This window comes from Odocoileus virginianus, unplaced genomic scaffold (genome assembly GCF_023699985.2).
Source record: "Odocoileus virginianus isolate 20LAN1187 ecotype Illinois unplaced genomic scaffold, Ovbor_1.2 Unplaced_Scaffold_1, whole genome shotgun sequence".
In the NCBI taxonomy this organism is placed as follows: Eukaryota; Metazoa; Chordata; class Mammalia; order Artiodactyla; family Cervidae; genus Odocoileus; species Odocoileus virginianus.
The window spans coordinates 4,207,740-4,222,199 of record NW_027224263.1 but is presented as its reverse complement, the minus strand read 5'-3'; the positions used below and the strand labels follow the sequence as shown (position 1 = coordinate 4,222,199).

Sequence of the window (14,460 nt, the reverse complement as noted above, 5' to 3'; positions counted from 1 at the left end):
TTCATTGGCATATCTGGAATTTCTTTAAGGCTAGTTGCATTCCCTCTGGTGGAATAGTAAGTCCATTTCCCCCTGTCAGCTCTTCAGTGCCTATGAAAAACAATGTATATTCTCTATAAATCCTGATTCTGCAAGAGTAGCTATAAGCCCAATTCAAAAGTGGCATGCTCCATGAGGATGATAGGGAAAAGGAAATGATGGTCCCATGTGAGCCCTTCTAGTGACCCCCCACTCACATACAGACAGACAGCCGTCAACTTCAGTGGTATCATCTTCAAAAACTTTCAGCAAAAGTGATCATTCTGGCAAATTATCAGGAACCTGACTCTTACCCATCTTCTTCCAAGGCAACACATACTAGTTTCACTCTCATTTGTACCCAATGTACACGTGCAACAATTTCAATGGAAAATGTTGGAAAACAAAAAGGAAATATGAGGCAATGCCCTCAACCATACACTTCCATTCACATGGATAATTATATAGGGCACAAATAAGTTTGAAGGAGTTGGGGAGGCCTCATTTGTTTTAAGGAGGAAAACAACTTCATATCCCTTAGCTGGTGTCAATTTGAGTCTTCTTGCAACCCTTCATGTTAATGTTTGATATATCTCTCTTCTACCTTCCTCTCTTCTCCATTTCCTATATCTTCTGCATCTCTTAATCTCTCCCTCATATACTCTCTTAATTCCTCATAATCCTCATATTTCTCCCCCTCATTCTTCTCTTAATTTTTCCCCGTTGCTTCTTTCCTTTTTTCTACTTATCTCCCAATCCCACATTCCATACTTTTTTTTTTGCATTTGTCTGCTGTCTCTAGTGGGATACCATATTTGTGCTCAACTTCCCTGTTTACTGGCCTTGAAATAGAAGCAAAGGCCCTAGTACAGAGTGCACCCTTACCCCACCATTTTCCCGTTTCAAACACAGGGGACTTCTATGAGTAAAGGGGGTAATACAGGAGGCTCTTGCCCTGGGGCAGAGCACTGACCCTGGAGGACAAGACGCCATGTCCTTCAGACTCCCCAAAGGGCAGAGCAATGACCTCCAAAGAGTACTCTTTGCTGAGCTATATGGTCTACATTTGAAGAACCAAGAGGGATTGTAAACACTATCCAGGATGTAGTCCTCTCTGACATCTGGCTTTCTGCTAAGAGAATCCTCAATTAATTGGGACTCCCACTCATTGTTAATGCAAAGAAAATAACCCCAAAGGGTCTTCAGCATCACTGAAGAAAGATGGTATACTGTTCAATCTAGTTAGAACACTAAGAATTTTTTTATTGTGAGCAATTAGATAAAGTTAATAATGTGTATTGACCAAAACGTGTGAATAACAAGACCATAAAGGATAACTGAATCTTCTTTAATGTTAAACAGTAATGCTTCCTGCTGTGTAGTATAGATAGAAAACAATATACTCTAGGAATTAGAACAATAATTATATGATATACAATAACAAAACTATGTGGCACTTTAAGAACTTTTTCAATAAAAGTTTTAAAAAAGTTTTCACATATATGAACATATTCAATTTAGAACCTCAACCTTTTAAAGTAAGAAATATGTAAGCCAGTAGACACACACCGGATGAGAGTCTAACTCATCAAACACCAAAATCAAATTGTTAGCACATCTCTCTGGTCAACAATATTTTCTCACCATCATTTCTTTCCAAAAAACATGAAAAAAGTTGTCTTTCCTTCTGAGTGACAATAAAAAGGACAGTGTGATAGAGTAGCACAAGCAGAAGGTTTGGAGTTGGAAAGACCCAGGAGATTTCTGGCTTCTGGCATCTGCTGTGTGACCCTAGGCTGTCTACTTAAACTCTTTGAGCTTAAATGGCCTCACCTGTAAAAGGGGGTTAATACAGAGTAGTTATAAGAATTGAAAGGCTCAAATAGATGTAATGTGCCTGGCACAGGCTTGACACTAGGAACTAATAAGTCAATCGCAGATCACTTTCTATTCGTCCTGATTTGATTTATCCAACTGTCTCCTTGCCTGCTTCCAGGAAGTAGGGACCTTTACTTCCATCTGCAGGGCTCACCAGCTCTGGAATATCTGGATTTCCCACAAACAAAATGCACATGAACTGTGCTCCCTAAAGACACAGCTCTTCACACAGCATTGCATACCCCCTGAAAGACACCTAAAGCTCTAGGGCAGCACAAGACATGAGACGCATAAGCACACATCAGATGACACGGACCTCACACAGGACATGTCCCCTCCAAAGGTAGCCTCACCTGCCTCTTTCCTACATGTTCTTCCTTTTAGAGGAACGATGCCATTTTCAGAATCCTAGCTGATTCACTTGTCTCATTGCCTTTGCCTTATTGTTTTATTTATTCATGTATTTTTTATGGATTTATTCACCCATGTATTTATTCCCCACCATGTTCCGTAATGGATATAAGGTGGTTTACAAGAAAGGGATGGGATGGGGAGGGACGTGGGAGGGGGGTTCAGGATGGGGAACACATGTACACCCATGGCTGATTCATGTCAATGTATGGCAAAAACCACCACAATATTATAAAGTAATTAGCCTCCAATTAAAATTTTAAAAAATTTAAAAAAAGAAAGGTAACAAGGAAAAGTGCCCCTGGCTACTTTCACTTAGAAACTGGAGTGGCCCTTGTTGTTACCTGGATGCTAAGCCCCTGGGAAGAAAAGGCACAATTGTTACAGGATTTTAAGGCTCCTCCCATTAAAATTCTTAGTTTTCTCTTTCCTTCTTCAGCCAAATCTGAATAGTTTTTCTATCCATTTGAGAAATCAGCCAAAGATATTTTAGGGAGAGGGAAATGAAAGCAAAGAGGTCTTCCTTTGTTTCCTGATTTCAAGGAATTCACACCTGGAGTAGTGAGTCTCCAAGTGTGGCCCCTGGACTGGCAACATCTACATCACCTGGAAACCTGTTAGAAATGCAAATTCTTGGGCCTCAAGCCAGATCAAATAAACCTTAAACTCTGAGAGGTGGGACCAGCAGGCTGTGTCTGAACAAGCTCTCCAGGGTGACTCTGATGTACAATAAATTTTGAAAACCAAAAAAAAGAATACACAAAATGCAGTATGATAGCAGCAGAAATTCAAAGTCAATCAAGTGAAAGGAAAACAAAACAAAGATAAGCTCATAAAATGGAGCCTGGAGGAAAGCTATACCAAGTGCATACACACCATAGAGGCCCATTACAGGTGCCAGGCACGGGCCACACATTTGGCACTAAGTTTTCAAGCAGCCAACAAAAGAGAAACCTAATCAATCTCACACTTCACAGGGTCCATAAAAGAAAAACGAACCTCATGTTCAGGATATCCTTTTCCTGGTCTAAATTCTGAAAAATTTTCTATGATGAAGCATCATAATATGGTAGCAAACTGTCCCTCTTACTTTGCTCTAAAACAAGATTCAGCTCTTGGAAAGGCCTCCAACAAAGACAGATCCTCAACCTGGAAATTATATTTACTGCTTGTTTTTCTTCTACCTGTCTCTTGAAGTTCCATTTGGTCAATGAAACAGCAATAAAAGAGGGTCCTTAAAACAAACAAACAGAAACCTCTGCTGTCACCAAAGCAAGTATTTTCATTTAACTCAAGAAATAAACAATGTGGCATTACTTGTGACAAAAATTTGGATAGGATCTCAAATAACCAACAAAATAAATGGCTAAATAAACCATGATGTTACTATATGATGAAATATTCTACACCATCAAAAACTATATTTATGAAAAAATTTTTAAACATAGGGGAAAATGTGCATGATAAAATAGTGAGTGAAAAAGCTGGTGTAAAACTATATATTATGATTTTAACTATATGAAAAACTACATATATATATAGCCATTAAAAAGTATGGAAAGCAAGCCACTAAATGTTAATCTTGTTTCTGAGATTTGTGGATATGAGTGGTTTTTCTTTTCTATATGTTTGTCTTTATTTTCCAAGGTTTTATTATTGATGACAATTTCCATATGATGAGAACTAGGAGGAAAAATACCAACCCAGTTAGTTATCTTTGGCTTGTGAAATTTGGAGTTGATTTTAACTTTTTAAAGAAAATTTCCTATTAACTGACATATAAATTCTAGTTATGGACAAAGTCACTTAAAACAAGAAACAAGAATTCTAAAACCTAGTTTTTTAGTTGTTTGTAAAGTTCCAGAATGATACAGATATAATAACACCTCACAATTACTTAGCACTTTAAAATTTTACCTTTAATAGCACTCTGATATTGAGAATTACATTTGATTATCAAAAATATTTTGCTAGGTAGGCCAGGTCTTATCTTCAATTTAACAGGTGATGAAACTGAGGATCAAAAAAACTAAGTGATTAGCCCAAAGTCACAATAATCAGTGGCAGAGCTGGCCTTGACCCTAAGTCTCCAAAACCCAAGTACAGTGCTCTTTCCATTCATTGGAGACTGACTGTAGTATAACCAAAGTCATCACTCACAGGCAGAAACATACAAACAGCAACCCCTCCTTACCTATGAGGGTCAAGTTCCTCAGTGACCCTCACCTAGATAGGAGAGTTCCACTGAGGAAATTATAATTTTATGTGGTTAAAAAAAAAACATGGCAGGGGAACTGAGGTCATAGGTGAACTTTTGAAAGTCCTCATAAATATTTTTTATGCAGTAAAACAAAATAATAACAGTACATTACATAAACAGAATAATGATATTTTACATAGCTTGAATTACTTAAAAGTGACAGGCGTGTATAGTTTCCATTTAGAGCCTGAAATGGTTTCCAGAGGTAATAAAGATGTACCCACTCATGGCAGTGGAAAATGAGGGTGATGGTGAAGCAACAAACAGAGGTGGACTGTTAGTTCAAATCATGGATCTTCGTGCTCTCAGAGTCTTCATCTAAGTCCGATCCTGAGATTAAAACAGTTTGATTGGGGCTTTAGCCCTAACAAGCAAGTGAATTTCAGTGGCATGACTTAACAACTTTGGCTCTTCAAGATGCTTTCTGTCTTCTCAAGTCTTTTTCTGAAGACACAATAGCACGTCTGCATAGAGTGCAAATCTTTAGCTCAAAAGAACTAAAATTCATTATTTTTTATGGCCAAGTAATATTCCATTGTGTAAATGTACCACATCTTCTTTATCCATTTGTCGATGGACATCTAGGTTGCTTCCATGTTCGAGCTGTTGTAAATAATGCTGCAACGAAGTTTATCTGAAGGCAGCTTGTCTGCTGTCTGGCACAGATATTTAAATGACACTACTTAATGATTTAGGCTCTTCTGAGGTTGCTTTTTTCTGAACATGGTGTTGTAAAAACAAAGACTCCACCTCTTTATAAATTTAATTAAAATCATTCAAGCCTTGTACAAAGGCAGTTTATCAGCTGTCCAGCAATCATATTAAATGGTACTACCTGATGATTTAAGCTCGGCTGAAGATGGTTTCTGGGAGATTTTAATCTTGTTCTAAAAATTTTTCTCCTGTTGCTTATAATTGTATTTGTCTCCAGTACTATAGCTTCCTAATTATCTTCATCATCACTTATGATAATCACCTCTGTGGTCCCGTGAGCTTCCTGAGTCATCCTCTAGCCCAGCACATCACTTAAATCAGCATCAATAGATTAAGACTCAACTTCAGCCAATGATTGCTCCTGTGCCAAATGTTCATCCTCACCCACAGCTTCTTCTTGTTCCAAATATTCTTAAGGTCTTTAGGAGAAATCACTGAAAGACACTTCTCTATCTCTAGTCCAATTTTCTCCCATGTATGTTTTTTTAATTCATTTTTTAATTAGAGAAAATTGCTTTACAGTGTTGTGCTGGTTTCTGCTGTACAACAATGCAAATCAGCCATATATCACCTCTCTTTTGAGCATCTCTCCCCTTCCTCCAACATCAAGGGGGAAATTAGTTTAACATTAATGTTAAACTATCTAATGCCTATTTTATGAAGAATACATACTTATTCTTACTTCACCCCTCCAGGTGATCACAGAGCAGGGCTGGGCTGCTGCTTGGAGCCTAGGCTGGGCTCCCTGTGTTATATAGCAACTTCTCACCAGCTATCTATTTTACACATGATAGTGTATATATGTTGATGCTACTTTCTCTATTTGTCCCACTCTTTCCTTTCCCTACTGTGTCCACAAGTCCATTCTCTATGTCTGCATCTCCATTCCTTCCCTGCAAATAGGTTCATCAATACCATTTTTCTAGATTCCATATATATGCATTAATATATATGATATTTTGTTTTTCTCTTTCTGACTTACTTCACTCTGTATAAGGTTCTAGGTTCATCCATCTCACTAGAACTAAAATCTGTTCTTTTTTATGGCTGAGTAATATTCCATTGTGTATATGTACCACATCTTCTTTATCCATTCATTTGTTGATGGACACCTAGGTTGCTTCCATGTCTAGCTGTTGTAAATAGTGCTGCTATGAACACTGGGGTACATGTGTCTTTTTCAACTATGGTTTTCTCAGGGTATATGCCCAGTAGTCTCCCACAGCACATTAATGTTAAGCTATCTAATGCCTCTTTTATGAAGAATACAGCATGAGTGATGGTGTAGGAATTCCATGCACTACCATCTTCAGACAGAGGTGCCTTTGTAAGATCCTGAACAACAAAGTTATACATTAGCTTGGCATAAGTCTTCTTAAAGGTCAGACAAAACACTGTCTAAGGGTTCCAGGACCTGAATCATGCCACTGGTTATAAAGACAACCTTAAAATGAGCATGCACATTTGCCAATGCATCTGAGGAACCAAAAGGACAAGCAGGAATCAATATGACTTTGAATTCAAGATTTCTTTTTAGTAGTCTTGAGCTTCTGCAAGAAAGCACTGTTAAACCCATTCCTTAAGGAGAGAGGGAGTCATCAGGCTTTTCTATTTGCATGCCGGTATATTGGAAACTTAGCTTAGTTGTTTCCTCTGAGAGGATATGGGCCTAGTTTTCTGCAGACAGTAATGGTTTCACTGTGAGGTCACCTGAACTACTGACACAAAACAGAAACACCAGCCTCTCTGTTTTGGCTGGCCTCATGTCAGTATCAGTTGGCTCATGCTCTTCAGAAGGGCAAACAGGATTGATTGTTCAAGGGCTTCCAAAGCATGGCAGTCTCGACAGCACCAAAGATTTGTGCACGCACATGACTCTCCTCTTTAGTTGCTTTCTACAGTTGTGGCAGATACAACGCGGGAGCTGCAGGATCTAGTGGTTCTTTCTTTGGCACCACTGTCACCTAAGATTCAGTTTCCAGGTCGTGCATGCATTTCCAGGTGCACCATGCATTTCTCAAATTGTCCATTGCTCTTGGCAGCTCTTTTTTTTTCGGGATCCACTTTGGTGTCTGAAAACATGTCTTCAAAAATTCCTCTCACATGATGGGAGATCCCTTGCATGGAAAAGTGAAAGTGTTAGTCACTCAGTCATGTCTAACCATAGTCTGCCAGGCTCCTCTGTCCAGGGAATTCTCCAGGCAAGAATACTGGAGTGGGTAGCCATTCCCTTCTCCAGAGGATCTTCCTGACTCAGGGATCGAACCTGGGTCTCCTGCATTGGCAGGCAGATTCTTTACCATCTGAGCCACCGGAAAGTGTTTTCTTATTCCTTTGTTTGTTTTCAATCCAGAGGTTTAACAACATTTCTGTCTTTTCCATCCTTGGGTCACAAGGGATAAAGCATTTATTACATGCCATAGGTATACAGGAGGCAATATTGGCCTCAAGAGTTTCAGCTTTCCTTATGGAAATTCATTAATATAATATAAGCTACCTATAAAGCTATCTGTTTTACCCTTAAGAAGCTTAAGAGTGTCCCTTTTCTCTTAAAGAGATATCACTCTTCTTGCCCTTTAGCAACTTTCTCTGGTGCTGGAGTCCTTGTACCTGGTTTTACTCTCTTCTGCCACAATAAGTCACATTTATAGAAGCCATGTATTAGGCTTTATGCTAATTAATGCAACCTGACAATTACTTATGAGGGATTTTATATTCCCCAATGTCACAAAGTGTCAGCATATGATATTTGAGGACCAAGGATAAATGATAATATACTGTTGTGATACTTAATGCAAAATAGGCTGATCGCGTAGGGGATGACTGGCAGAAGAATGGTAGAGGAAACAAATGACTCAGAAATTTCTTCACACTTTGTGATATAGTCAGACAGACAATAACGTGGCACTTGGACTGACTTCCGTATGCTCAATTCAACATTTTCATGGTTGTCAAAATGGTATACAGAAGTAAATCCACCAATACTCATATTCCTAATAAGGACAACTTGTAGTTAGGAAGGGATTACTATAAATTCTCCTTTAAGTTTTATCAGAAAGAAAGGCACTATTCATATCTGTAAAACAGTCTTCTAGCTATGATTTCCCGTGGCTTACCGCTGAATTCCATGTTATGTGAAAGGCAAACACAGCATTTAAGTATATTTTCTGTAAACCTACAGTAAGTCAATCAAACATCATCCTCTGACAAAATGCAACCTCTGAAGATGGAGATGCAAAAGTCAGGCAGACCCTGAACAGCCCATGCTCAAGAAATGACTTGAGAAAGAAAGCGACAATGAAAGAATAAACTAGCCCCTTTCCAACACCCAGCCACTGATACTTTACTTTTATCCCCTCCTCCTGGGAAGATAGAGCGAAGCCTGGCTTTCTTATTCTTCTCTTCAGGGGCCATAGGAAGTGGTTTGGAGCTGTGGTTGAGTGCCGAAGAATCCCGGTTGTTACTGTTCATCCTCAGTGGGGGAGCTGGGGGTTTCTCTTCATTATCCAGACCGTCAGACATTTTCAGTTATAACTGATTGCACAACTCCTAAAGAAGAGGAGGAGAAAACAGGAGTTCAGAGAGGTCTGAAAGACAGTCTGGTATATACAGGAGATCTAATGTCTTAGAAACAGAAGCATTGGTCTCATGCTATCTCAGGTTTGATGATAACCATTCGGAGGGGTTCCTTTTCTAGAGGGAAGGGAGCTGTCTCCCTAATGATGCAATTTCCTAAAGAGGAAAGCAAAGGTGAGCTTTTTCAACATGTAGATACAAATACCTAAGGTGCCTTCTCCCAAAGACACTCTATTTTCTGCTGTCCACACACAGTCTTTTAATGAACAATTTACAATCTTTCCTCTTTGTGAGCAAGACTGGGCACAGGAGCAGAAATGGTGACAGAGGATGAGATGGTTGGATGGCATCACTGACTCAATGGACATGAGTTTGCGCAAACTCTGGGAGATGGTGAAGGACAGGGAAGCCTGGAGTGCTGCAGTCCATGGGGTTGCAAAGAGTCAGGCAGGACTGAGTGACTGAACAACAATAATGATCATTTTGGTCAGGCAGCACCACCTCCTCGGAGTCTAGAATTGACATAGGCCTGGTTGTTGATTTTTGACAGCCCACAACAATCATGTTAGTCACTTTGATATTGGGATGCCTTTGGCATCTGATTCACATCTGTGTGTACCTGATGAACAAAACACATTCTATTGCTTTATGAGAAAGAACTGAGAAACAATCTAGTAAACCTGGTAGTTTCAGCAAAGTTGGGGTAGACTGCTAGGAGAAGCACTGCTCCATCTTCAAGTAACAGAGTAGATGATAAAACAGAGATAAGTGTCACCAGGAGCAAAGAGGAACTCCAAGGAGAGGACCGTTTCCTGAGGAGACACCATAACCCTATTCCTTGTCATATTTTATGTCCTTGAAGAAGGAACAAGGGAATTGACAGGGGTGACAGGCTGGTAAGAACCAGTTTGGGTCTTAGCAACTTATCTGCTCTTAATTTCATTATTCTTTAGTATTTTGTGCCAAGAACTGAACACATTTGGGTTTCATCCCACTGAAGGGTTACGTGAACTGGAAAAGCACAAACTCAAGGAACTGTTTCAGTTCCTAGCTGTCTTCCCACTCTAGTTCAAGTCTTTCCATTAGGGCCCTGACACATTTCAAGCCAGGTGTTACAAGTACCTTCCAGGGGAAACAGGGTGGGGGAGGGATGGAGTGGGAGTTTGAGGTTAGCAGATGAAAACTAATGTATACAGAATGGATAAATAACAAGTGAACTATATTCAATATCCTGTGATAAACCATAATGAAAAGGAATGCATAATATATATATATTAATCATATATACTCAGTTCAGTTCAGTCGCTCAGTCATGTCCGACTCTTTGCAACCCCATGAATTGCAGCACACCAGGCCTCCCTGTCCATCACCAACTCCCGGAGTGTTACTCAAACTCATGTCCATCGAGTCAGTGATGCCATCCAACCATCTCATCCTCTGTCATCCCCTTCTCCTCCTGCCCCTAATCCCTCCCAGCATCAGGGTCTTTTCCAATGAGTCAACTCTTCTCATGAGGTGGCCAAAGTATTGGAGTTTCAGCTTCAGCATCAGTCCTTCCAATGAACACCCAGGACTGATCTCCTTTAGGATGGACTGGTTGGATCTCCTTGCAGTCCAAGGGACTCTCAAGAGTCTTCTCCAACACCACAGTTCAAAAGCATCAATTTTTCGGCGCTTAGCTTTCTTCACAGTCCAACTCTCACATCCATACATGACCACTGGAAAAACCATAGCCTTGACTAGATGGACCTTTGTTGGCAAAGTAATGTCTTTGCTTTTTAATATACTATCTAGGTTGGTCATAACTTTCCTTCCAAGGAGTAAGCGTCTTTTAATTTCATGGCTGCAATCACCATCTGCAGTGATTTTGGAGCCCCAAAAAATAAAGTCTGACACTGTTTCCACTGTTTCCCCATCTATTTCCCATGAAGTGATGGGACCAGATGCCATGATATAGCTAAATCACTTTGTTATACAGCAGCAATACATGCAACATTGTAACTCTGTAACTCAATTTTTAAAGAGTACCTACCAAGTGAATCTCCACTTCCAATACAAGGAAAATCAAATACTACTGCAACAAAATCTTTGTAATTTCATCAAGTATTAACTGACGCTAATTAGCAGTATAAGAGCTCTCCAAACACAACTCAGCATATCACTTTATTCCAATAACATACCTAAGTACAACAACAAAAACATTATCTGCTCTAATGAGAAATAACCTGCCATCATTCCTTTCAGCCCTTCAGTAGTTACATTTATTATTTTCAGTAATGAATTCTAAATTATATTACATTAAGTGGAAATTTTAAAAAAACTTTACTGTTTAAAATTTTCTCAAATATATAGAGCCTGTAAGTATTCAAAAATAACAGTACCAATTCATAGCTTCTCCATCTGCACAGGTGACCGCCAACAAACAATGACTGGTGAGATCTTGATTTGGACAAGAGATCTATTTTCCTTTGCCTAACTGTCATGCCTTGCATTATCTTAATCAATTAAGACCAATTCTAGTTTTTTGGGGAATTGTGACAGTGAAAATGTTCAGTAGTAAATGCATTGTCACTACCACCACCAGCTTTGTAAGTCTCACATTTTCCTATATGGGTGAAACTGTGTTGTCTTTATTGTTTAGACACTCCGTCATATATGACTCTGCAACCCTATGAACTATAGTCCGTCAGGTTCCTCTGTCCACGGGATTTCCCAGGCAAGAATACTGGAATGGGTTGCCATTTCCTTCTCCAGGGGATCTTCCTGACCCAGGGATCAAACCTGCGTCTCCTGCTTGGCGGGTGGATTCTTTACCACTGAGCCACCAGGGAAGCTGGTGAAACTATAGCACAAGGTAAAATGAAAAAGAAACTGTGATGTCAAGGATCAAGTATATCCATAGACTACTGGTAAATATTTTAACTAGAATATGAAATCAGTGCTAATGGGTCTACATTCCCTTTCACATTTTGATCCTTCTCAATTCATTCTTTCTCCAGAAGATAAGTAAGTTTAAGACTGATTTCACCAATGGTATTCTGTATCAGACAGGTTCATGGTTTTTACTTAGTGTTGAAGAAGAATTTGCCAGACGAAGAATAAAAGCACTAGTTTTTTCGCCTTGTGTGTGTTTTGTTTGTTTTAATTCCTAGGTTCAAAAATAATGCCTGAATATAAGATGATTATTAAATAAAGCTCAAATGTACAGAATCTTGGTAAAAATAATGAAAATTGAAAGTTATTACAAAAGAACTGAAGATCCTAAGTAAGACCTAGAAAACAGATTTCCGAAAAATGTGTCTCATGGGGAGAGAGAGCCACCATGTTCTGGATGATATCTATTTTCTGAGGACATATTTAACTTGAGATGACAGAAGCCAGAGAAACATACATGGCCTCTTTAAAATGATATACAAAACTGATCTTACACAATAAGGCAAGTAGGAGTCTGAGCCATTCAGGGTTCTAGTGCACCTACGTAATCTAAAATACTAGGTGCCTTTGTTGTGGATAATTAGGTGTGGCTAACAGTGGCCTTTTTCATCCTTAAATACTCTCTCTGGCTAGACACTCAAAAAGTAGATGCCCTGTTTCTTTTCAGGTCGAGATTAAAAAGGGCTACTTGGAATATAGAACTCATACTATACTCTCCTATACTAGACTAGAAATTGCTGCCGAAAATATGAATACCACATACTTGCCATGGTCCACATCACAGGCATTCTGTAAGGGACCCAGCTTAAATGGCACATCTTTCTACTGCCCAGAAAACTGGAATCAGTTTAACTGTGTTCAACTCATCAAGGGATTATAAGAAGGGCAGAAATAAATCTCTTACAGAGATGGAAATGAAACTGAAGAATCTTGGCCCATTTCCACAATAGGAACACGAAGCAAATAAACACTCAGTTTACCTAGACATTTCAGATTCAGTTTTGCTCAAATTATCCTAATATTACGTCAGTTCTTCATGACCCTTTACAAGGCATAACCAATCTTCATCTTTTTCTAATGGTCCCAGATAATTCTGAGTTTGTGACAAAGGAATAATGTGGGAGACTCCTTATCTTTAACTCACCTTAAAAGCAAGGACTTCAGAGTATACTTTTAGGTGACCAATGGAGAAAGGGTAGGGCCCTGTAAGGCACTCTTGCTGTTAATCTATTTGCTTCCCAAATGGGAGGTATCTCCGGCTATTCCACAAACGTAGGAAAAAAAGGGAGAGTCTATTCTGCTATGTTTATAAACAATGCTGATTTACTAAGCCAGGTCCCTCCCCTGAGACACCTCTCTACAAAGGAAACTATTAATGGATTGCTGGTTCAATCTGCCTATGAGGTCATTATTTCCAAGATCTTGAAAGAGACTATTTTATTTGGGGCGGCTGTAGGCTCTACTTCAAGAACTGTACAAAAGCACCATTATTCTCCAGGAACCCAATTGAAAAACTGTTGATCTTTAAAGTTTAACTGTTGTTGTTCACTTCGGCAACACAGAAGAAACTTGCAAGTGTGGGTCATGCTGGACCCATGGCTACCAGCCATGTCATTTCACTTTTAGAACATGGCCCTTTGCATTGTTGGAGGAACAGCTAATTTGAATGGACACCCAGCAACAGCTTATATCTGTTCACAAATTGCTTTCAGACTTGGCTACTAGGTTTTTTCCAAGAGAATTCAAATGGCTTTTGCAGGTGGTATATTTTTGGTCCAGCCCTTGGGAGTTAATGTGGCTTACCAAGGTTCTGTAATTACAATTGAAATTCATCAGCAGTAAGAAATGAGCCTCTTGTCTCATGATAACCAAGAAGCTGGAACAACCCTCTTTCAGAGTACAAAAAAGATTAATTTTTTATTCCCCTCCCTCCTTATCTCCCTTTTTCTCTCACTCTCCTCTCTACTCCCACGGTCGCACCCCCAAATGCAAGGGCAGGCATGTGCACACAGGTGCGCGCACACACACACACACACACACACACACCCCTTCACTGAGTTGCCTTTTGACACAGAGATTTACTACAAAGTATTTCAGAGGAAAACTTTTATCAAGATGCATGGCAACTTTAGATGAAATGATTAGGCACTGTATATAATGGTCATTCTCTCATTCTTCCAAATGTATTCTGTTAATGTGGTACCAAATGAAACCCTCAGAGAACATTCAGTAGGTTAAAAAAAAAAAAGCCACCAACCTGCATGTTTCAGGAGTCAAGGGGAAAGATAGGTGCTCAAATATATTCTAGATAATGTGGCCAAAATTCATACCATGACATAAGTGTGGAATTGGATACAATCAAAAATACCAATTGTGCCCATTTGTCACAGGTGCTCTACTCACATATGTGAAAGGTGAGAATCCAGAAATACTGGCCCCACGACTTCCAAGGCCATCTGAAATAAATATTTTCATCATATCTGATACCATCAGAGACAATGGTATATGATACCATACAGAGACAATGCATGTCTGTATTATAAGGTCTGCCTTCAAAAATCTAAATCACTGTTTATTTGCATACTTTCCCAATGAGAAACAAATACTGGCCTCCTTTCAAAAACAAAAGCCTAGGCCAGCAGACACACAGCCATGATCTAATAAACCCA

The 14,460-nt window shown here is 39.3% G+C and overlaps 1 protein-coding gene across 10 annotated transcripts in view; it reads right to left on the bottom strand.

The window, feature by feature from the left end:
- The window catches only part of PAK3 (p21 (RAC1) activated kinase 3), a 288,728-nt gene that overhangs the window by 91,476 nt on the left and 182,792 nt on the right, over positions 1–14,460 (bottom strand). For all 10 annotated transcript variants that reach the window (XM_070462202.1, XM_070462204.1, XM_070462200.1 and 7 more), the window contains one exon: positions 8,629–8,830. In XM_070462202.1, the coding sequence (XP_070318303.1) occupies positions 8,629–8,803 (175 nt within the window). In that variant the 5' untranslated portion in view covers positions 8,804–8,830. The remainder of the gene's footprint in view (positions 1–8,628; positions 8,831–14,460) is intronic.